The 26,968-nt window shown below is 33.7% G+C and overlaps 1 protein-coding gene across 1 annotated transcript in view; it reads right to left on the bottom strand.

Moving 5' to 3' along the window:
• EYS (eyes shut homolog) overlaps nt 1–22,600 on the bottom strand; it is a 1,185,765-nt gene extending 1,163,165 nt beyond the window's left edge. Inside the window, 2 exon segments of the mRNA XM_032484469.1 lie at nt 17,889–17,994; nt 21,850–22,600. Coding sequence (XP_032340360.1) covers nt 17,889–17,994; nt 21,850–22,600 — 857 coding nt within the window.
• Between the last annotated feature and the right edge of the window lie 4,368 nt (nt 22,601–26,968).

The raw sequence follows: 26,968 nt of genomic DNA, 5'->3' as shown, positions 1-26,968 counted from the left end.
CATTTAAAAATTTACTTACAGATTTTTTAGATTGTACATATTAGAGATTGAATATATAATAATGCTTTCTCAGGAAATGGGTGTTTCTAGAAGATTCTGTGGTGACATCATCTTCCTTTAAAAGTACCTGCTTTAAAGGACTAGTGACAAGAAAGAAAGAGTCCACATAAACGCTATCTCCAATTCAGCATTAAAAAGAAGTAAGATCATTAATAATGTTAATCTTTGAAAATCATACTTCTACCAATAACTAGCTATGGTTCTGAGAAATTTTTAAACTCAGAAGTGCTTTCTGAGCTTCCTTTTCTCTAACAGATGTAAAAGGAAGTATAATGGGAGTTGTTATGAGGATTACATGCAAATAATGCATAAAATATGGTTACTACCACACCCAGCATATAATAAATGATAAAAAATAGCTGACTATTATTATTTAATTTACATGAGTTTAAAAATATCAGATGGACTTTAAAATTGATAAAACATGATGTCCTTGATACAACCTGTTCAATCTCCATATGCATTCTGAAATTTCTCTGCATTAGAAACAATATTCATTTAAACATCAGACCTCAGTATTGGTTAAATTTTGTTAGCCAGTCCAGAGACACAAAAACAATTTGAAATTGGAAAGCAACGGAGCTGATATAAAGACTGATGTTATGTTTTAGCATAATCAAAGAGAGGGAGTCATAAAACTCTAGTATTTGAAGTGTCATCCTCATGAATGTAAACGTTATTAAGTGTACTGTCAAAGAGGGAAATTGCTACCTAGATGCTAAATCCATGTAGGAAGATGGATATGGATATAGTATGCAGTTCTGAAAGTAAAGGTGGAGATATAAGAAAGACAGCATAGAAAATTTGTAGGAGCTAAAAATGAAGATGAATGCTAAAAACAGGGCTGCAAATTTACTTGGGGGGGGGGAATTTAGTGGTTTTCAAGGCTTAGACAACTTGGTTAGCATGTCACAACCAGCTCTTTTCTAAGCCACACTTTGATATCAGGGTAATTGACATTGAAATTTATTATGATTCAGAGAGAACATTTACTCCAAAATTGAAAAATTCATGCTATGATCCCATTGTTACTGAGCCCAGAGCAATTGGGAAGAAAAATATTCCTGAGTATACAATAAAGTGTTACGGAAAATAGAAGTTCACTGATTTTTTCTCTACTTTGAATCACATTTTTGGGTATGTTGCTCTCCATGGAAATCATGTGGTTATACAAATAACTATTCTATTTATAATAAAACATTTTAGAACATTTTAACCTCAAAATAGAGCAATAGTACCATGTCATGTAAACATCTTAGAATATCTACTTTAAACTCTATATTTAATAAAAATTTTCTTATCATTTTAGCTCTAAATGAAACATAATCAGAAAGTAGATATTTGGTTGCATTATGATATGTTTTATGCTATTAATATCTTTTCTATATAGAGAATGGCATATGTCATGTAATTGGAGCAAATAATTCTAAAATTTACATGGAAACACAAAAGGCCCTGAATAGCCAAAACAATCAAGAAAGAAGAATAAAACTGGAGGTATCATGTGCCCTGGGGGGAAGAAAAGGCTACATCAATCAAAATGATATGTTGCTGGCAGCAAAGCAGACACATTGACCAATGACACAGAACAGAGAGCCCAGAAATGAGTCCACACTGAAGTGGACAATCAATCTATGACAAAAGAGACAATAATATGTAATAGGAAAGAGAAACAGCCTCTTCAATAAGTGGTGTTGGGAAAACTGGACAACTACATGCAAAAGAGTCAAGCTGGACTACTCTTGCACATTATGCACAAAAAATAAATTTAAAATAGATTAAGGACGTAAACAGAAGACCTGACACCATAAAACTCCTAGAAGAAAACATAAGCAATAAGCTCTTTGATATCAGTCTTACCACCATGTTTTTGAATCTGTCTCAGGTGTAGGAAACAAAAGCAAACATAAACAAATGGGACTACATAAAACTAAACAGTTTTGCACACTGAAGGAAACTATTAACACAATGAAAAGGCCTGTACTGAATGGGAGAAGACGTTTGCAAACCACTTATCTCATAAGGGATTAATATCCAAAATATACCAAGAATTCATGCAACTCAACATTTAAAAAACAACCCAATTAAAAAATAAGCAGAGGATCTGAACAGACATATTGTCCAAAGAAGACATGCATATGGCCAACAGGCACATGAAAAGATACTCAATATCACTAAACATCAGGAAAATGCAAATTAGAGCCAAAATGAGATATCACCTCACACCTGTCAGAATGGCTATTATCAAAAAGACAACAAATCACAAATGTTGGTTAGTATGTGGAGAAAACGGAATCCTTGGGTAATGTTGGTTGGAATGTAAACTGGTGCAGCCACTATGGAAACATTATGGAGATTCCTCAAAAATTGAAAATAGAACTACCATATGACCCAGCAATTCCACTCCTCGGTATTTATATGAAATAAATAAAACTACTGATTAGAAAAGATATATGCACACTTATTTTCTTCCTTATAGTTATAGAAACACAGAACAAACCAAGTGGTTGCCAGAGGGGAGAGGGGAGGAAAGAAATAGGTAAGGAAGATAAAGAGGAAAAACTTCCAACTGCAAAATAAATGACTCAAGGATATGAATTGTACAGTGTGTACAGTGTGGGGAATATAGTCAATAATTCTGAAATATCTTTGTATGGTGATAGATGGTAGACATCATGGTGATCATTTTGAAATGTATAGAAGTATGGAATCACTGTTCTGTATCAGGAACTACTATAGTGTTGTAGTTTAATTATACTTCAAAAAGAAACAAACTCGGAGAAAAAGAGATCACAATGTGGGTTATCTGAGGGGGAAGGATGGGGAGAGTGAATTAGACGAAGGTGGACAAAAGGTACAAACTTCCAATTGTAAGATAAATAAGCACTAGGGATATAACGTACAATATGATAAATCTAATTAACACTGCTGTATGTTATATACAAAGTTGTTAAGAGGTCTCATCATAAGGATAAAATACTTTCCTAAAAAAAGAAGATGAATGAATTTATTCACCATAGAGCTGGTCTTGATTTACACTATCTAATTACTAAATAAATAGCACATTCCACTACATAGGAATAAACCTGACCAAGGAGGTGAAAGATTTGTATGCTGAACACTATAAAACATTGATAAAGGACATTAAAGATGATTTAAAGAAATGGAAAGGAAATTAAAGATGATTTAAAGAAATGGAAAGATATCCTGTACTCTTGGATTGGAAGAATCAATACCATTAAAATGGCTGTAATCCCCAAAGTAACCTACAGATGTAATGTGATCCCTGTCAAATTACCCATGATATTTTTTCAGATAACTAGAACATATAATCCTAAAATTTATATGGAGTCACAAAAGACTCAGAATTACCAAAGAAATACTGAAGAAAAAGAATGAAGCTGGGGGAATAACCCTCCCAAACTTCAGACAATACTACAGAGCTACAGTAATCAAAACAGCATAGTATTGGTACAAAAACAGACATATGGGTCAATGAAACAGAATAGAGAGCCCAGAAATAAACCCACACTCCTACAGTCAATTAATCTTTGACAAAGGAGACAAGATTTTACAATGGAGAAAAGACAGTCACTTTGGCAAGTGGTGTTGGGAAAGCTGGACAGCTGCATGTAAATCAACAAAGTTAGAACACTGCCTCACATCATATACAAAAATAAACTCAAAATGGCTGAAAGACTTAAACATAAGACAGGATGCTATTCATCTCCTAGAAGAGAAAATAGGCAAAACATTCTCTGACATAAATTGCAGCAATGTTTTCCTAGGTTAGCCTCCCAAGGAAATAGAAATAAAAGCAAAAATAAACAAAAGGGACCTAATCAAACTTACAAACTTTTGCACAGCAAAAGACAAGAAGACAAAATGAAAAGACAATCTGGGAGGAAACATTTGTAAACAATTTGACTGACAAGGGCTTACCTTCCAGAATATGCAAACAGCTCATACAACTCAATAACACCACCAACAAGAACAACAAAACAAAGAACATGGTCAAAAAATGGGCAGAAGACCTAAATATCCAAAGAAGGCATACAGATGTCCAATAGGTACATGAAAAGATGTTCAATATTGCTAATTATCAGAGAAATGCAAATCAAAACTACAATGAGGTATCACCTCACACCAGTAATAATGGCCATTGTTAAAAAATCCTCAAAGAATAAATGCTGAAAAGGGTGTGGCGAGAAAGGAACCCTCCTACCCTGTTGGTGGGACTATAGTTTGGTGCAACCACTGTGGAAAACAGTATAAAGATTCCTTAAAAAACTAAAAATAGAGTTACCATATAATCTATCAATCTGACTCCTGGGCATGTATCCAGAGAAAACTCTAATAATAATAAAAAAAAATAGCATATATATATGCACTCCAGTGTTCATAGCAGCACTATTTACAATAGCCAAGACATGGAAGCAACTAAAATGTCCATCAAAAGATGATTGGATAAAAAATGATGTGACACACACACACACACACACACACACACACACACACACACACACAGTGGAATACTACTCAGCCATAAAAAAGAATAAAATAATGCCATTTACAGCAACATGGACAGACCTAGAGATTGTCATACTAAATGAAGCAATCAGATAGGGAAAGAGGGAAATATCGTATGATTTCACTTCTATGTGAAATCTAAAAAATGATATAAATGAACTTATTTACAAAATAAAAACAGACTCACAGAGATAGAAAACAAATTTATGGTCACCAAAGGGGAAGGGTGGGGTAGGGATAAATTAGGAATTTGGGATTAGCAGATACAAATTACTGTATATAAAATAAAAAACCAGCAAGGTCCTACTGTATAGCACTGGCAACTATATTCAATATCTTGTAATAACCTATAATAAAAAAATATGAAAAGGAATATATATATATATATATATATATATGTGTGTATATACATATATTTATCTATAACTGAATTACTATTGTGCACCAGAAACTAACACATTATAAATCAACTATACTGAAATAAAAAAGCACATTCTTTATATGCAATCTAACATTATGTTGCCCAGTTCTATATCTTTTGAAGGTAATCATGAGGCACACTGTAATATGTTTTTGCTTAATTTTTCCCCAAAAACAAAATCCCAGAGTTGGAAGGTCCATAAAAGAAGTGGTGAACTAATTTGGAGATGGAATACAATGTTATTTTTTTTAAGTCTGAATATAATCTAGGTTTAGTAAACATAACCACCTTGGAAGAATATGGATATATTTGGAAAATCCACATGTCCTCTTGAAAAGCAGTGTGCTATGGTAATCACAGAAGGACAGTTGTTCAATACATCTTTTACAAATTATATTTCCTATATCTAAGAAGAACAAGTGCTTTCATCAAAGTTTCAGAAATAAACATTCTTATGGAAAAGCTTGTGGAACATATCTTGACTTAAAACAATTCATACAAGCTCTTACAAAGTTTAATGAGCTTTTAAATAATATGCCTTGAAGTTTTTTGAAGAACTGTTTACTGATCATGAATTACTCACAAATTATTTAAAATTCACTGCAGTATCTCATTCAATCATACAGAACATAAGTGGAAACATAAATTATCTTCTTTGTATAAAAATGTGATTTCAGTTACAGGCAAAATGAGAAGAAATCTAACCCAAATGAGAGAAAGTCAAACACTAAGGACTTTGTTTTACTGCTCTGGAGAATAATCATGCTGTCTTATTATTATTATATTTCATCATTTTTCATTTAAAATGTGTTATTTTTTCCTACTTAATTCCTAGACTGGCATTTGTAAACATTGTCTTTCACAATAGTGTTGCTTTTCTAAGCTTTTACTTTCTAACTAGTGTACAACGTTTCCAGTATTTCTTCTCTTACATGCCAAAAAGTCAAAATTAATTTCCCTGGATCCAAACTCCTACAGGCCCTAGACTATAAGAAATGGCCAGGGTTTACCAAATAAAACAATCTACCCTCATCAAGTAAGATGAATGGATAAAGCGCAATTCCCTTGGAAAATAAAATCGTATCATATAATAAATACAATCGGGCTAAATGCATAAATTACATTAGGATACGTGCAAGGGAAGGAATTCAGGACAGAAAGTTATTATCATAAACAGACACATAAAAGTGAATAAAACTAAGGGAAAGGAGGTAAGGGATTATATGGTTACAATACATTGATAAGTAATAGATGAAAGTTAATGGATATCGTACTTGCTGTGTCCTTTCTGTGAGGAAGATAAAAATTATCTGACACATGGAGATGAGGTGAGGGAAACTTTAGATCAGTTGAACAACAAAAATAACTTTGATATTTTGGAAAAGTGGCAGTAGGCGATCAGAGATGTTCCTGTTTAAGCATCTAAAAAGGAAAGCAAGTCACTGTTGAGGGTACGGATGAGTCTGAAGGCTACAGACATATGTGTAAAGTCAGAAAATGTTGGCATTTCCTCCACATGTTGGTTGGTAACCTTAAAAAGGATCAGAGAAAACACATGATCTGAATAATCCAAATAGAACAACATGCTTCAGAGGGTACGACAGCAGTGTGACACCGGGGTTTTGATTAATTATGAAAGAACAGAACCATTTCACGAGAGGAAATTAACAATAATCTAGTGCTTTCTAGATGCCAGGAACAGTATTTGCATGTTAAATACAAGATCTAACTCACATTTTTTCAACATAATGTTCTTTTTTTTTTCCCTCCAACTACCTCACATAAAGAAACATAACTTCAGAGAAGTTAATTAAGTTTCTTGGTCAAGATTAATAAACAAGAGACATGGAATCATTTCCAAATCCTTGAACTCAACAAAACAATTTTCCAAGCGAAACAGCCTCCTCAGGAGAAAAAATAAAAAATTAACGTGGGCTCCAAAACTGAAATGTAGAATGATTCAGAAAGTGAAAGGGTTAGAGGAACAACTTAGTATTTCAAGATGATGACAAGTTCTTGGCATCTTTGTGGGTGTGAGTTGCACTGTGAAATGATTGTGATATTTGTTGGAGTTGAAGGAGTCAAAGAATTTAAAGTAAGATCTTAAAATAGTGGTAATAAGATTTGCAACAGAAAGATTATAAGCGAGGTCCTGGATCCATCAATTAATAATGAGGGACCAAAAAGACAGTAAATGAAAACACTAAAACAGTAGCAAGTCTAATGTGAGGTGGCATGGAGCTCAAAGAAAGGGATTTTGAGAGAGATGGATAAAGCGATAGTCTGATAAACCCAATTATTGGCTCAGGAGGAAGGAATCCTGCCCTCGTGGTGCACAGTACATGGTAGAAGTGGCACCTTTGCTCTGTCCAGCTGAGGAAGAGGAAACCAGAGAATCACCTTTATTTCACAGGATCAAAGAGAAAAACCAAAACCAAAACAGCAACAACAAAAAACGAGTTCTGTGGTAGACAACAGAATGGCTGTAGCAGTATTTCCATCTACGGTTAGAAGTCCTTGGGTTTTGGTTACAAAAACAAACTGCTACCAAGTGAGATTTAAAAGCTACCTCCTTTCAAAGCAACAAGGTCCTACTGTTTAGCACAGGGAAATATATTCAGTAGCTCATAATAACCTATACTGAAAAAATAATATGAAAAAGATTATACATATATGTGTATAACTGAATCACTACGCTGTACATCAGAAACAAATACAACATTGCAAATCAACCATACTTCGATTTAAAAAAAAAGCTACCTCCTTTCAGTTAGTTAACACTAGTCATCTTCCATCTTTCTGCCCTTGGTCCTCTTATGTATGCTTGGTGGAGCTGTAGGTTCACTCATTAACAATATTTTAAAGCCTAAAAGAAACTCTTGAAAACTTCAAGATTATAGGGTTAAATTTATATACGCTATCAAACTTCTGTGAGGGGTAAAATATTTCACTTGAAAATAAGTGAATTTTCTATAAGCAAGTGTGAAAAAAAACTGGTATTTTGAAATTAACATTTTAGATTTTTATCAGAATTGTACTGGCTTTTGAAAAGAGTTACATGACAATTGTTGTTATACTTCATTTTATAAATTCTACTCCCCACCTACACACACACACACACACCCCTCCCTCTGCATTATCATCTCTTCATGAAGTAATTGAATTTAATCAGGTATTGTGTCCTAGGCTCAGAAATAATAAGCGGTTATAGAATTTTGTAGAACTGATCACATGAATTCAGAAAGCTAAAAGTGATGTTTGCTCTGTAGTTCCCACCATATCAAATGAAATTCTTCATTATACAAGTATAATGCCTATTAACAGTTAACAGACACTTTTTTTCAGGGGAAACATATTAGGATTTCTATCCTGAAGGAGGAGTTGCTTCCAAAGAAGTAGGCGTGGTGGAATTAGAGAAGCTTAAGTTCTTGGAATTCTGCACCGGAAGTGAAATCTCCGTCCTTAAACACTGCATGATGGGCTCATCTGCCATGATGCGTGCTCTTTGCATTCTATTAGAAAACAGAATAAACTCTGTGAAAAGTGCTCCCTAAAAGATCTAAGCTCATGTATATCCAGTATACCAAGTATAGCTATAAAGTCAGTCTGCCATCGATAGGGAGGCAGACACTGCTAGAATCAAATCTAACATACAAGTGACAGAAAATAAATTAATTTCTTTCCAAACTTACGCAATTGGTATCTCATTAAAATGTTCATCTTAATTTATTGTCTCATATTGTTTTAAAAGTTACTCTTTAGCTTGATGAAGAATTCCACTGAATCGAGACACAATTTGGTATCAAAATGTATTAATTATTTGCAAACATTTGTCTTGAGCCAGGAAATGTTCATCTGTCTCAGGCCATTTATAAAACTGCTCCTGAACCGAGACAGCAGGGGGGTTGATAGAGTTATCAGATGAGCCTGGTCATAATGAAGTAAATTGTGAAAAATGGAATTTTTGATCACTGTAATCAACTCAGCATATTAAAGAAATCAAGTATGAACAGTTCTACCGAAAGGGATGTTTATAATACTTTAGCAATTCTTGCACTGGGATTCTATAGCCAGCATCTGAAACTGAAATACCATTAAGTATCAAAGGCAAAATAGAGTAACAAAATTATTTATAGATTAAAGGTAAAATGTTTGGTAAATTCAACTTTCTAGATTTTCATTTTCCAGTTTTTTCACTAAATAAAAGTTGAAGCCATATGTTTAAAAATGTCACTGTGCCTAAAAAATAAGTTTGTGGCTTTTCCCCATAAACACATTTCAAAGTCCCAAGATGGAGTAATTAGAGAGCTTTTGCATAGAATTTTATAAATTGTCACACCTGTTTAGTTAAACAAGGAACTGAGACATGCAGACTTCACCAGAATTCTAGAACTTATTAAAAAAGACACTGTAGCAGCAGAAATTATTTAACAGAGGAAAAACCTCAGTAATTTTCAGGCAGTCATCAAGTGACTTTTAAATCACTGAAACTGACAAATCAGATGTGGAAAGTTATCACAATTATATAGGCAGTGTAATTGCAACGCATAGAACATCTGTCACTAATGATAGCCAATTCAGCACTCTACAAGGGGGAGGCACTGGTGTGTTTAATATTACAAGGCTTAAAGTAGTTATTATACTTTCTCACCTGAAAAACAATGTAATCATGCAATTTTCATAGCTGGTATATAAATTGAACACATTCTGAATCCAAAATAAGCCAATATTCATATTACATATGTGGCCATTTGTAGCAAGACTATACCTTTCATTTTTAAGAGACGGGGCACAAGGTAACATAAATATTAATTATATGTCTATATATATAACAGCAAATGGCTAGAAAAATATAAAAATAATTATACTTATCACCAAGCATATTAAAATACCTTAAAAATAAATTTAACAAAATTATTTTTAATGGGAAAGTCCCTTCCCCTGAAAGCTAGAGAATATAACCCTAAATAATTAGACCCATGTATCATGCTCATAGATTAGAAAATCGAATATTGCTAAGTGGTTATCCTCCTCAAATTGAACGGTACGTTCAAACCAGTCCAAATTAAGATGCTAGCAGAAATTTTTAGGTACATTTGCAAATTGATTCTAAGATTTGTATGGAAATGCAAAGTATCTAGGTTAGCCAAAATTATCTTGATAAAGAAAAAAGAAGTTTAAAAAACTCATACTGCATAACCTCAGGTTTCATTATACATCTATACTAATCAAGAGAGGGTGTTATTGGCTAAAGGGAGAATCAATAGATCGATGGAGCAGAATGGAGAATATAGAAACAGACACATGTGTATGTTTAATTGATTTTTGACAAAGATGCCAAGCAAATTCATGGGTAAGGAGAGTTTTCCACAATTCTGCTGAACAACTGGATCTTTTTTATGTGAAAAAGAAAAAGAACATTGATTCCTACATTATACGAATCACAAAACTTAACTTTGAATGTATCATCAACCTAAAGTGTAAATCTTTGAGATGAATATATCGGAAAGTATCTTTATGTATTTGAGATATGCTAAAGTTACCTAAAGAAACACAATACCCACCAAAACATAGAAGGGAAAAAAATGATAAATTGGACTTCATCAACATATAAAACATCTGCTCATCAAAATACATGGATTAAAAGATGAAAAAGACAAGTGACAGAGGTAAAGAAGCATTTGTAATACACGTATACCACTAATTACTTCTATCTAGGATAGATAACGGTTTTCTACAGATCAACAGATAACTTAAAGAAGACAAAGTGAGTAAGCGTGTTTCTCAATGTCTCTAGATGCGATGAGCCTACACAAATTGCGCTGACACTGTGCCACTGCTATTTAGTTAGCTTGTCACCAGAGACACAGCAGGACATTGGCTTGAGATCAGTATCACTAGAGGAAAATCGTCCAAGTTTTGATTCTATTTCCACCACTTCCTCAAAAAGTGAAAACAGAGATGAGATTAACTATTTCATGGGCTTGTTTTCTTATAAAAGGAAAAACACATAGTAAATAGTACTTAATAAGCATTCTATTTGCTGAATAATAACAAGAGGCACTGAAATTAGCATGACAACATACACGTTTCATAACTTTAGGTAAATTAAATGCCTTGTTGGACATTCAAGCCTTTTCATTTGTAATCAGTTTATGCTCTCATTCACCAACACGAGAAATTAAAACCTTTGTGATCATCCTGAGATCTCATAATTATCAATGATTACCACTTACTAAATGAATAATATATACCAGATATTAGTAGACTCACAACTTGTCTTGAGACAGTTTGAAGTGGGATCCGCAGCACTTGGATGCACTGTTTTGCCAATCAGTCAAGAAGGATATACCACGAATGGAAGGGCACAAAAAAATCCCAGAAGACACAAAGGAAGCTTCAGTCCTTTATTGGGATGGAGAAGGGTAGCGAAGGAAATCATCAATGTCAATGACTGGATAGAGAACCCTTGCTGTTTAGTGCTGTGTAACTGTGGGTTACGCAGTGCTTAGACTACAGGTCACCATCAGTGCTGGTAATGATCACAGTGACTGGAGAATCAGGAAGAAAAATACCATAAAATAAAATAAGGTTTGACAATTGTAAAAATAGTAACAATCCAGAGTAAAGGACATCGGCTCCTTCCTGGTCAAAAGCTAAAAAAAATCATGTAAATCATTCAGTGTAAATATTTGCCATAATTTTAACTCCAGATTGTATGAATGCTATGCCGTAGAGTTGATTGCACCTGTAGAGTGCCTGTTGGCCCGTGTAACATGATTCACTATCCACAATACTCACAAATTACACTTACAGGACTAGTTCAATTCTCTACCTGGCAGGGGGTTAAAGGTAGGGTAGAATTGACTGAGATTAGTTTTCCAACTTCTATCAGAACTGAGTTTCAAAATAGGATTAAAGTTCAGTTATTGAGAATGAAGAAAGTTAAATCTGATTTAACTCCTGCTAGCTTTCCCCATTAACAAAATACTATTCTTCACAAATTCTACCCACTGGTAGGGATTTTGAAGATGGAGTAATTTACTCTATCTTGAGAAATATTCTGCCTACCTTCTGCTTTAAACTGCTAATTAAATGTCATAGTATTCTTCATTAATCAGATTAGACCTCTTGTTACTTGTTGGAATGACACCTGAGGTTATTACAACCTGAAAAATGATTATTTCTCCAATGCCATGGATGGTTTCCAAAAATCATTCAACTTTGTTACAAAGATTACAGTGTGCCTTGCAAATAAGCCTTCTTGACTCTTGAAACTAAAATTACTTTTTGTAGCTGTAAGTAAGTACTAAGCTGAGACTGAGAGTTTGTTTTCTGACAATCACTTATTCCTATATCAAAATCATATTTGAAAAGTTTTGAAAATAAGTCCAGAACTGACCATATGTAGCATGAAAATTTTACTGGTTCCTTAAATTGCTCAGAAATACATTAAAATTTTATGGAATAAACCTTATGAAGTTATAAAGTTAGAGAAAATCACTTTATAATGGATACATAAATCTTATATAACATTTTCAAGTTAGGAATTACTCAGAAGAATACATTTTTATACTGCTTTAGATTAGACCTTTACTTCTTAATTTTGCTTTTATAAGGTCTGTGGTTTCTGTTTGACCTCATAACTAATTATTCTTATTCATACTTTATCACAATATTTGAGGTGCCCTAAAAACAGGAATATATTTTTTCTCAAGTCTCACTAGTTTTAAAATAGGATTGGTGTATTCCACACCTTATTTCGCCGCAGTCTTGATTTAAATTTGCATTCGCTGCGGGTTGTTAAACTGCTTCTAGCATGATAGCTATAACTTCCCAAAAGACATGAGTTCCAAAATTCTCAGTTTGAAGTGAAATTCAAGAGCAATGGAAATTTGACATAAAGGCTAATTTATGTAATAATAACTAATTGATAGGACACTGGAGATATAAAGTTTCTGACTTTTAATATGAGTCTTTGGAACACCAAACTCTCAACTTATTTCTGAATTCTGTTTCATATATCAGATCGTATACATTAATATGTACAGATCATCACAGTGGTCAAAAAGATTATACATTTATTAGTTCCTTAAAGTTTTTGAAGAAACTAATTAGGAAATACATCTCAGATCACTGGATAGATAGATGGATAGATGCATACGTACACAGATGGCTGGTACATGCACACACATATGCATGCATGCATACATACTTTGTAAGTTTCAAAAATGTGATGCTTCCTGTACATTTTTGGCTAAGGCTTTAAGTCAAAGAATGATACCGTGCGTACCAAAAAATATTCCAATCTATTACAGTAACTAGACCTTTAAATAGAGTCATCATCCTGTTTTGTCCACATGAAGTGAAAGTTTAACACATGAAGTGAAAGACACAATATTGCTGAGACAGAAGTTCTCCCCAATTATCAAGTTACCATTTGTCCTGCATTTTCTAACCAAGTACTGTTATTCACAGTAGCATGAAAGTAAACACGTGGGTTTGACAGCTCTCTGTTTTGCACTTTAGGTTCTGCCATGGTCTTTTTTAGGACATAGCAGTATTATTTTATCTTAACATGAGGACAAATTGGAAAGTTTACCAGTGATAACCTACCTCTTTTCTCAGTCCTTTTCAGATGCAAAGTGTATTACATCTCTCATTTAAGGGCAGTTTGTGGATTTTGAAAACCTAGCTGCCACAAACAGCTGCCTCCTTCTTATCTCAGCAGGAGAAGGATCTGAAAACTGTTGATGGGAAGTAAGCTGGTTCAGTGGGACGACAGGAAATTACGGATTTTATCCAGTTTTTATATGAGACACAAACTGAGGCCAAATACTCCTGTCATAGAGTTTGTAGAGAGTTTATACATTCTTGCTACAGAATTGGTCATTTGTTGTATGATATAAATCAGGGGTTGGTAAATTCTAAATTGGGAGCCAAATATGACTTTCCACTGATTTTTACATATAAATTTTTATTGGAACATAACAAAATTCATGTATTTTCATACTGTCTACAGATGCTTTCACACTACAATAGCAGAGCTGAGTCATTGTGATAGAGAACATATGGCTCTGATCCTTTACAGAAAAAAAGTTTGCAAGCCCTTGGTATAAATATATAACCCTTCACATTTTATTCTGTACTGATATTTATTTCTTATTTTACAATAAATACTTAAAATGCAATAATATCCAAAGTAATTTACACTTTTAAATTTAAAAAGTATGTTTCAAACTTATGTTTCCCTAGAAAGTCAGGCATGAATATGGAATTTGCCCCTAGACTATGTCACTTTAATGATTCACCACTGAGTGTAGTGACATCACTGACGATATGAAATCAGAAGACACATGTTAGTTAAAGAACCATCAGCATCTATTTTAAAAGGATCTGGAGAAAACTAAAATCTGAAAAAAAAATGTACCCCAGTGTTTACAGCAGCACTATTTACAATAGCCAAGCCATGGAAACAACCTAAATATCAATCAACAGATTACTGGATAAAGAATATGTGAGATACACACACACACACACACACACACACACACACACACACACACACACACACACACACACAATGGAATATTACTCAACCATAAAAAAGAATGAAATAATGCCTTTTGCCATTTGTAGCAACATGGATGGAAATACAGGTTATCATATTGACTGAAGTAAGTTAGACAGAGAAAGACAAATATCATATGGTATCACTTATATGTGGAATCTAAAAATAATGGTACAAATTCTATTTACAAACCAAAAACAGACTGATGCACATAGAAAACAAATTATGGTTACCAAAGGGGAAAGGGCAGGGATGGATAAACTAGAGGTTGGGGATGAACAGACACATATTACTATATATAAAATAGATAAACAACAAGGACCTACTGTATAGCACAGGGAACTATATTCAATTTCTTATAATAACATATAATGAATAAGAATCTGAAAAGAAAAATATATATGTATGTATATGTATAGTTGAATCACTTTGCCGTATACCTGAAACTAACATTTTAAATCAACTACACTTCACACATAATTTTTAAAAATTAAAAAATTAATTTTTCCCATTTCTTGGGAAAAATTTTCAAGGAAAAAAAGTTAGTAATTGTTTTAGAAGACTCCCTGCTTCTGAAGATTTAGGTGTAGATGCAGAAGGTATCTTTACATTTCACTCTGTGAAGTGTGTATTTTCCTTTAGATCAAATAACTATCCCAAAATTATTTCACACATATTCTCTTGAGATTTTCTCCACACATAAAACAAAGTAAAATGATTATAAATGTGTAGGCTCAATTAGTAGAATAAATTCACAGAAAGTTAAAAGATTCCAGGTTAATAATTGTAAAATCAGAGGCTTCAAAAAGAAAATCCCTTCATTTGAATAATAGGCTTGATTTTTCCAACCAACTCATTGAATTAAAAATAGAACTTTACAAGTTTATTCTGTTGAAGGCAATACATCTGACATTAAATATTAAAATGCTATTGAAAAGTCAGTAAAAATGTTCAAAGATAAAGTTATTTGAGTTCTTGTTCTAAAATTATAAATATTGTTAAGTTTATCATGATACAGACATTGTTTGATCAAGTTGAGAAAAGGATGGAAAAATATACTTGGAATTTATTGTGGTTCATACAAATTCATATTTTAAAAGCAAACTAATTATGTTTACACAATTGGAATAGAATCTATAGTTGCAAACTTTACAAATTTGAAATATTTGTAGGACAATAAATACATTTTTTTATGATAGAGCTGATATGAAAAAATAAAAAGTGTCACATAGCAGAATGTGCTTTCTCTCACTGCTGTCTATTAACATTTGAGTTTTAGAAACGTTTAAACTTGTGAAGAATGACTGAAAATAAATCCAAGTGTCTCTGGGAGGTCTTGGTATTTTGGTGAGAGAACCCTGTAAAATTGGGTTGCATCTTGTTCAATATCAGCCATAAGCACTTAATTTAAAAAAAATAATAAATTAAGCACAAAAACAGTTTTTGAAAGTAAGAGTTGTATTCATTTAAAAAAGGACATTAAAACTTATTCTTGCACAATACAATGAAGACACAACAAATTCAATAAATGTAAACGTTCTCAAGATAAATGTTATAAACTGTGTTTTGGAAAGCTGGACTTGTGAGAAGCAACATTTGAGGAGGATCTTGTATTTCATAGACAATTTTATGTGCTAGAATGTAATGGAAATCAATTGAGAAGACTTACAGCTTGGCAGTACCCAAGTTTCTCCCAACATTCAAAGAAATCATATGTGGAGATCATTTGTTTCATGAAGATTCTCTTTGAAAATTTTGGTCAAAAAGTAATTCTGAACAGAATAAAACTGTAACCCCTATGGAAATATTCTATCAACTTAAAATCAATTTATTTTATACAAAAATAGAATGAAAAACACTTTCCATTTAGCAGACTTCCCTTAAAGATTAACAGGAACCTCAACATGTGTTCAGTGAAAACATCCTCAATTAAGAGCAGAGAAAAGTCAATCGATGGCATTAATGACTTCACACTTAATAATCATAAATCAACTTTGAAGAGGGTATAGCTTTATGAAAATTAAAATAATAAGACAAATACTAGCAACTTAGTATTAGAGATAAATTTGGCTAAACATAGTTTCTGCTTGTATTATTTTACAATGTCTAGATAATCAATATAGATTATGTTTTAAAATGTCCTTTTGATTTGCAAGTTACAAATACTTTCCTTGGGAAGAATTTTATGTCAAAAAGTAATTTTTGGATAGGACTACTTCATATGTCTGCTTACTTAATGAAACTAACTTGCTGGTAAATAAATGAATATTTCAAATATTATGTATTTACAACTGCTTTTAGATTCCTCTTTTGCTCAAAAAATGCCACAGTTTGGTAGATATATTATATGGTCTTCGTACATCTGCAGCCTATGATAAGCTATTACAAAACATCTTGTGATGCATAGCCTATCTCAAGGAGAGAGATGACCTGATGGGAAAAAAAAAAATAAAAGAAGACCCGAAAACATTTTTTTGAAAACAGTTGTTGGAGTTCTTACTGCCTGTGTTGCTACCAGCCCCTCCCACTGTTGGCAGTGGCTGATATGTTCTACCAACATGTCAAATCTCCCTCTGCTAGGTTAGGTGGAAGGATCTGCAAGGAAACACCATTCTCTGCAGTTTAGGAGTCATGTATCTTTGTTTCACTCCCACAAAATGAATCTTTAGGTGTCTAATTGTGGCTGGTGACACCACTGCCCAAAGACGTCATGGAGCGGGACACACACACTGATGATGAGTTATATTTTCTAGGAAACAGGGAGCTGTAGAAGAGCTCAAAAATGAGATGTGGATGGTTAACACATTTTCATCGTTTAAATATTTAATCTATGAGATAGTATTGGTTTAAACAATGATTTTACTTCACATCTTTCAATTCACTTGAGGAGGAATGAAACATTTTTGCTCTTCCGAAAAGAGGATTTGTCTGTAATGACATGTTACCTAAGGAAATATGTTACATATAATTGAAATATGTTACTTATAATGAAATTATGTGCAAAATGTGCACTATTTCTAAACATATTTTAGTACCTAAGAATAAACTCTATTTTATCATGGTGAAAACTGGTCAACTGGTGTCCAAACGCTTCATATATTATGACATATTTAGCAGAATAAACATTTGTTAAGCAAATTGATTAATTAAACTTACCCCTAAAAACAGTCAAAATATAGAACCATTAAACTTGTATTTTTCAGGATAAATAAAATGTCCCAAGTTTAATTTGAAATAAATGACACCATTAAAATCATTTGTGTATGCATGTATATAAATTTATACGTGCACTTTTACCTGAAAAACAATTCCTCACATTCACAAATGAAACTATCTGCAGTGACAATGCTGCAGTTTCCATGGAAACAGACATGTGGTTGACATTGGGCAATTATTTCTGAGCAATTTATGACTATAAAAATAAAAGAAAATTAATTTTTCAATGAGATTAAAATATGTATATTGTATCTATATAGTTAGTTATGGTCATCAATTTCCCCCAAATTCTTTAATAACAAATAATACTAAATTTTTGAAGACTGAAATTCTAATTAAGAAATAGCACTTCATGATGATATATTTAAATTAAAATGAAAATTAATTCCAGTAAATTTGACATCAGCTTTTCCATCCTCTGTACACATAGTATAATAGTCACATATTTTTCTGATTGCTGATGTTTGAGCTTTAGTTAATTTTTATGATAATTTGAATATGTGAATCATGTTTTGAAAGTAGATAATATTAATATATGTAAGTACCAATTCTTCAACATACACCAGTAGCAGTGAAGTGGTAATTTAAAGTGACATAATCAAATATATATTGTATCTTAGTCCTACCACTGAGCCAAGGTAATGATTCAAACAAGGAAAATGTGAAAGTATTATACCGTCTGACCAGGAACCAGGACATAAAGTTTCAGTCAAGCAAGAAAAATAAGCTCCAGAGATCTGTTGTACAACATTGTACCTATTGTCAAAAATAATATATTTTACACTTAAAATTTTGCTTAAGAAGATGGATCTCATATTAAGTGTTCTTTCCACAGTGAAATCAAGTCAAATCAAATCTAATCAAATCTAATCAAATCTAATCTATCTAAAATTATTTGGAAAAAAAAAATTCCACACTTCTTTTCTGCTTTATCAACTTTTCCAAATCCCACTTGTATAAGCTTTCATGCTCTTACTTTATCAAAAGCCATAACCTTGCACAGCATATTTTCCTATGTAACTAATCATCTTATAATGTCCTATAGAGGGGAATGTGCCTAAAAAATACCAGGGCATGACAAGTGGACAGGTATCACTACAAAACAATTGCACAACAGAAACAGACTCACAGACACAGAGAACAAACTTATGGTTACCAGGGGATAAAGCGGATGGGAAGGGATAAATTGGGAATTTGAAAATTGCACCTCTTGGGAAGTGATGGAAATGTTAGCTATCTTGATTGGGGTGGTGGTTTCATGGGTGTGTACATCTATCAAAATTCATCAAAATGTACATCTGAAATATGTGTAGTTTACTGTACAGGAATCATACCACAATAAAGGTGTTAAAAAACAAATCCTCCCCTATAATTGACTCCTGCAGACTATGCACAGAGGCTAAAGTTGGCACTGACTCTTTAAGTAACAACTGAACAGTGTTGGTAATATCTCTTCACTCATTTAGAGCCAAGGAAAACCATTCAGTCATCTGCCTTGTTTTTTTAACTGACTTAACATTGCTCCCAGCATCCTTAATGCTGAGCAACTGTTCTCACTGAAAGACTATTGTCTTAAATAAGTTTATTTTCTCTGGATGTAGTTATTTGGCTGCTGCAATTAAACACAATTTAATTAAAAAGCAGTTGCACAAAATTTGGCATTCTAATAAAATTCTTAATTTGATTTGTGAGCAGTTTTTGCTCACAAATATAATTATATTATATAAATATAATTGACTGCCAAGATACTTCCATACAAAAAATTAAGGTAACAGTAGGATGTACAACTGGTCATGTTCAGTTTCAGTCCAAGTGAATGTGAGGGGCTAAATTGTGACAAATTCTTGGGTTGAAATCCTAACCCCAGGACCTCATAGTGTGACTGTACTTGAAGATGGGGTCTTATAATAGAGAAATAATAAAGGTTAAGTAAGGTTAAATGAGGTCACTAGCTTGGGTCTTAATCAAATATGATGATGTCCTTATAAGAGAAGGAGACACAGACATATACAGAGGAAAGGGGTTATGAAGACAAAGGGGGAAGATGGGTGACTATGGACCGAGGAGAAAGGCCTCATAGAAACCAGTCCTCCTGACACCTTGACTGTGACCACTTAGCCTCTGGAGCTTTGAGAAAATAAATGTCTGTTGTGGAAGCCTCTCAAACCGGGGTTCTTTGTTATGACAACACTAGTATACTAACACGGAGAACCTTCTCAGTTTCTTCGGTAATTCTACACATTTCTGTATCTTCTGAGATTTAAAATTAAAGTCATTCATTGTTTATAACTAAAGTGGCATCATGGTATATGCTCAATGTTTTAAAAATAAATAATATCAGGTACTTCTGTGGTGTTTAAAATTTAATTATTTTGTGTAAATATTATCTACTGCTCTGTTTCTTATATGTAAACAAAAAACACTGGGGAAAAAAACCCCCAAAACATTCCATGCAGTTAACAATAAAATCACTGAAATAATATTCCATGGTATGTGATTATATCTATGCCAGCTAATATAATGGTAGGGGGTAGAAATTTTCTGGACAGATATTCTTCAAAATTCTTTGCACGGGTTAAAAAAAATGTGTGCTTTACAAGCTCTCAATTATAATTACTGTTTCATTCACCCTACAGCATAAATTTGAGTGCTTTAATTTTTCTGCAGACCTGTCTTAATTTTAATTGTCTGATATACTGTGTGTTGGGGTCATTTTCATCTTTTATCACCAGTGCCGGCAGAGTCAAATGAGAATTCAATCCCAGTTATACAGACAGGATGTTCAGTGGATATTGCTGGGATTAATGTCTGAAATGGCCTCAGTACTTCCCTACTAGAGAGTCTAAAATTATTCTTGAATGATTGGCTGAGGTGAATTTTGCAGCCTACAGTGGTTTATAGAGGTCTTCTGTTACATTTTATCACACAGTCTCCTCAACTCTGGCTCCAATGAAGTCTTCCCAGGCACACTAGGAAAACGTTCTTGAAACGCCCAACGTCTGTCCAACAAAATTGGTTATACCCCTAAGCCTCGTCCACTCTAGTCCTATCAGCTGCCCACCCTCCTTCCCCAGTCGTGACCAAAATGCACCACTACTTCGCTCTGTGTTTTCTCATCCTGCCGTTGACAGCCCTTTGTTTGTTAACACGCCAGGTATTTCCCTTTGTTTGTTAATAATCTTTGTCTTGCCTTTGTAAGTTACTTCTGTAAGTTCCCACCCCAGGTCTCTGAACTGTCATTGAGAGAAACTCTTTCACATGTTCCCAAACGTTAAATGTTCCCTACATTTCTCAATGCTTCTTTTCACTTTCCTCTAATGACCCAAATTCCCTAGTAAACTTTCAAATAGAAATAGTCTATGTCTCTTAAATCCTCGCTTCAAACTCAGGCAACAGAGTTCACATTTGAGCTCAGGTTGCCCTTCCTCTGGCTTCAGCCACTCATCAAATATCTTCCTTTCACAACCTTTCCTAATCACTGCTTCTCATTTGGCTTATTATCACCAGTTAATAATTACATCATGCTCTTTCCCTCCTTGTTACTCTGATCTGTCATCACTTTAAAGGTGCCAAGCTAACACCCACGAACAGGATTTTTGGTACAGCTACCTCTTCTCTGATTCTCCCAAGTGACTTCAGTGCCCTCCCCCCAATAACATATTACCTTGTCTTCTTCAGCTCAGATCCACATTTTATTTCTATTTATCACCCAGAACTGTTTGCTCCAAATACCTTGGGAATTTAATTTAATGAATAAAACATATTATTCTGATAATCTTAATTTTTTAAATGAGACATTAAGAGTGAATTGGGGGAAAGATGTGAAAATAGGTTAAAACTTATAATGTTTTTAAGAAAATATCTTTAAATAAGCAAAAATTTTATTTTAGAGAATGCCTGGCAGGATTTTTATATGCCTGGAATCCAAATTTAGCCCATTCTAAAATATCTACTCAATTTTTCAAAATGTATCCAGTTTTTTAGTAACAGTTGATGAATTGTCTGTTTTACTATTTTAATAGAATTATGTTATCTAAAAAGATCATCTTACCTGTAAATGGTGGGAGACAGATACATTCATATCCTTGTTTATTCCATTTTTCTTTTTTATTAATGCAATTGCCATTATTTTTGCATGGTTTATAAGAACATGCATCAAGTTCTTGGCAGTACTTTCCAGAAAATGGAGGCGGACAATGGCAGCTGTATGTCTTGCTCCAAACTTCAGTAAGACATTTACCACGTCCAGAGCAAAATTCTGAACTCGGATATTCCTGGCAGAACTGCTCTTTTACTGTCACGTTTAGTCGAAGTCCCAGCTGACAAAGGGCTGGACCACTTGCCATTACTGTGATAAAATAGTGTGTCCCAACACTCAGCCACCTAGGATTAACAGTGTGCATTCCGTTTAGTTTGCAACCAAAAAGTAACTGATCCTCAGCTGTGGTATTTTGCAGACAGTCAATGAATGATACTTCAGAAACATTCATCAGATTTATATCTGGATATCGAAGAGATGGTTCAGAAGAAATGACAAGGATGTCTCCTAATTGAATTTGCAAAGGGCAAATCTGGGGAACGACTTGATTGCCTGAAGTATTCATTTTAGAAGTTCCGTCTCCAAACCAGCAATCTCCATAGAAGTCCATGCAAATATTTCCTGTTAGTGTCCAATTCACCACATATGACGAGGGATGTGTATGCCATTCCTCCACTAGGCGCCGTTCACATGTGGTTTTTCCACTTATAAACGTGCTGTGAAGAACCACCATGCTCACAAGCATAATTAGTTTGTGAGTCATTTTGGGAAATTGTACTTTGTGGTCTATCATGAAGGTGTCATAAAGAATTGCTGCAGAATGGGCTTGCCATATTGCTGGAAATTTCTGAGCAGAAATTTTGTTCAGGGATTCCTGGGACCTGGCTTTTTTTCCCCTTATTCCCAAAGTGCAAGTAGATGTGATGACTGGATTTTGATCGGTAGCATTCAGTTTATCCCTTTAAACAGAAAAAAAAAATACATTATTTCTGAAGTTTTTGCTGCCTTACTGAACGATGTAGAAAATTCTTACCTGCTTCCTGCAAGGACTGTGTTAGCAGCAGCTAAGCACTTTTTTTGGGAAACAAGACCAGGAAACATGTGGTCAAGATATGTTGTATCTTGTCCTGTCCTATATAACCACCTGCTTCTGGAAACTTCTGGTATCATTACATAATTAACCCAGCAACTTACTGTGGTCTTTTATACCAAACTCCAACCTAACTGAAACACAGTAGTAATCAAGATCGTTCTTTTATCAATGGTTTTAATATTCCTCAAATGCAAGTATCCCTTTTGATTAGTTTTAGAAAATCTTTTAAAAACAAAAACAAAAACAAAAATAAAAAGGTTTCAAATGTAATGTTTATGCACTATTTTCATACAAACATAAAGCTTAAGTTGCTTTTTAGTGACAAATCATGTTCTTGTAATCCAGGAGGTGGGAGCTCCCACATATGTAAAATACTCGTGGAAGATTCTGCTATGCAAATGACTAAACTGAGCTTGAGTCTTCCCCCCAGTGTCTGTAGGGATGGCATGTGGGTTGTAGGCAAAGAGGGAAAAGGAAATATAAAATGGTATAATGAAAGGATGAGACATAGAAGTGGGAGTAACTTTCTCCTTCACAGCTCAACACTGATGTGGAAGGAGGGGTCATGGGTCACGGGTCACTTCTGTTGGAAAGCATCATTACGCTCAGAGGGCCAGAAAACAAATAGGGATTTTGACATTTAATATATTAGCTCAATTTTAAAAAATGGAACACACATGGAGAGTTTTCTCTATAAATCAGTTTACTACTTAAGAAATAAACTGTAATCCTCACAACAAAGCTCAAATTCTGAGAAATAAGTGGGATAATGTAAAAGCATGACCTCTGGATCTAAGGTATATTATTTGTTTATTCTGTGTTCCTAGACCTCATGAGTTTTCATTTCCTCCACTCTTATATAGATAAGACTGTATTAAAGAGACAAATTTAAATAAATATAGTAATATTTACTTCATAAAGTAGAATTAAAGATTGAATTAGACCGTGTAAATATATAAGTATTAGATGTAAATGTAGAATATATAAACATATGTCATTCAATAAATGGTATGTTTCATGACTGTCTGATTTCACTCAGTAATTAACATCCCTGTTTGTCAGTTTTCAAAATCCCAGTATTTTCTAGTATAACTTGATAATCAATTAAATATTGCTAAAATAAATAATTTTATGCCATTATGTTATGTTGTTAATTTGTGAGTTCATATCAAATATTTATGGTAAGTCTAATATCTTGATGTCTATTGTAAATCATGTAGAAATTAGAGTTATAAATTACTTCTTTACAGATTCATTTGTGGATATTATAAATCTATAAAACATATATTCATATAAGTAATATACCCATGCGACTTTAATATACATATGGAAAGTGCTGAAGTATAACTTTATTAGAACTAAAAGTTATGTGTAATCACATCCATTTAAAATATGTTAACTATAACTTCTGAATTTAAATTAATAATATTGCTAAAGTTAAAAGAATATACAAATGAACTTATCCCGCTCTATGTTCAAGGCAATATGCTAAGTACTAGGAATTCATCAATGACCAAGCAAAATTAGATATCAATGTAAAGAACTAAGAACTTAATTAAGGAGACAGATTATTAGGCAAATGACATCATCAAGCTTCTACCAAAAGAATGGTCTAGAACATTATGAGAACAAGTGGCAGAGGCATTTAGTGGAAACAAGGATAAGCTTGGACAATGAAGTGGAAGCATCTAGGAAAATTGCCGAGGGAGGAGAATTCCAGGAGCAAACATCCATCTAAAGATTTGAAGTGAGTGTGACACTGGATACCGTCCAAGAAGCTGGAGACGTTGAGCTTCTAAGTGTAGAGGGAAAAGAACTCATAATAAAATATAAGCTCTTGATTTAGACAGAGATTCTATCAAGAAGGTGCGGGTGTTGTCAGTAAAGGAGCTCACATTTTATCTGAGGGCAATGGAGAGAATCTTGAAGATTTTATGTAACTTTTATTTTAATGACATCAGTTTAATAGCAATGTGAGGCATGTACTGGTGGGTACAGCTGTAAATTTGTGGAGAAGGCAGCAGCATTAATCTAGTAAATCAGTAGTGATGGCCTGATTAATACAGTGGCAGTAGAAATGGAACAACACTGATGGGTCTCTTTACATACGTAACTGGTAGAATTACAAGGTCTTGGAGACTGCTGACCTGAAGAGAGAGAAGGAAACCCGGGAAGAACAGGAGCAGAGACAAGACAGTGAGGGAGAGGGGATGAGGAATCATTTATGCATGTACTAAATTTTAAGTATGCCTGAGTGACTTTCTTGCAGAAGTGTACAGATACGGTATATACAGATATGAGCACAGGAGAGAATCTGGGCTGGGATTCTAAATCTTATATTTATCATATATTTTTCATTTTCAATATGTATGCAAACTTTTGGAAGGTGGTTTTAAGATGGGAAAGACTTGATCTTGTTTAAATCATGAGGATGGAATACCTACAGAGATAATAAAGCCAACTGGAAGAAGGTAAGTGGCAGAGAACACAATGCAAGAGGAAAGAAGAAAGATTGTTGTTGACGATTCAGGTTGTGACTTTGGTCACAACCAAAAAGGAAGTTGGGGGATTTATCTTGGGGGATCTAGTATTTTCTCTATGAAAAAAAGAGATGATTGGTGGAGACAGTGATTTTGGAGGAAAGAGGAGAATGAATGAGATTTGGAATAAACAGTGAAGAAAATGTGAGAGAGTATTAATTGAGAAAAAATACAGAAGAGTTACTGGGCAATACTGAAATATTCTTGTGGTGTAGATCACAAACTTACAGTAGTATCAACCTGCACAGGTGCATTATTTTCCCAGTAGCCTAGTTGAAAAAAAATATAATAAAAATTAAGTTGTAAATGGGTTTAAACAAACACAGTCACCAACAAATTACATTTGCATTGAAGCAGAATTAAGTCTGTGTGATATTTTTAGACTGGCTGCAGATGTGAGCTCACATTACTGCGTGGCTAATCTTGTGTTAGAATTCTCTGCATTCCTAATCATTGTGCATTTATACTTTCTAAGAGAAAATGACTTGATGCATTGCATTTCCATCTCAAGAAAAATAAATAAAATGACAAGCCAAAGGAAAAAAAAATAGAAAAATCTCTATGAGGTCAATTTGCATTTATATATGCTGAACACAAAATGCTTTGGATTTTATTAGGATCATGATTAACATGAACATTACATATGGATGTATTTAAACCAGGAGCTGTGATTTGGACCCAAAGGGTAAGAATAAGGGTGTATGACTCGGTTTATCATTTATTAAGACAATCTTTAAATCCTGTGCAGTGCAGCAATCCAAGCGACATTCTGCTCACTTCTGAACGCATACGTATGTTCATATTATGTATAAGAGTTGAATTCGGGAATAATTTTCATTCTTTCTGATATTGCCATCATAAATTCTCGTGCTGAGAAATCCAGGGACTATATATATGCAGCCATTCACAGCCTTGTACATAACAACCACCTTAACATCACTTGGCAACAGGCTACCGGGATTCTGCTTCGCGGAAAACACTACTGAGTAATGTCAGATGATGCGCGCTATCCCGCTTTCCTTTTTTTCTTTTTATGGAGGTACTGGGGATTGAACCCGGGACCTCAGTCATTGTAAGCATGTGCATGTGCTACTGAGCCACACTCACCCTTGCCTCCAGCTCCCCTACTCCTTGCTTTTCTGGTCACTTCATTGTTAGATTACTCTAACGAATAAAGCCCAGTCTGGATTCAATAGTTATGAAACATAGATAGTATTTCTCCAAATTGCAATACACAAATCATCTTAAATAACCTCCTTCTAAAAATAAGAAAGTTGATTCAAACAAATACATTTTATATAAACAAAAATGATTTAAATATAATGTGGTATTATAGTGTTCTGATTATAAGAGGCATTCAGTACAAAATAGCTGAGTGAGAATTAGAAGTAATGTATATGATTCATTTGCATTGTGCTTAATACATAATGTCTTGAACCACAGAAGCTTTTAGTGAGTTTGTAGTTGATTCTATACACCAGTGATCTTTTTTTATTTT

The sequence above is a fragment of the Camelus ferus genome, chromosome 8, assembly GCF_009834535.1.
Source record: "Camelus ferus isolate YT-003-E chromosome 8, BCGSAC_Cfer_1.0, whole genome shotgun sequence".
NCBI lineage: Eukaryota > Metazoa > Chordata > Mammalia > Artiodactyla > Camelidae > Camelus > Camelus ferus.
Note: the sequence above shows the minus strand (reverse complement) of the source record. Positions and strands in the feature narration are given on the sequence as shown.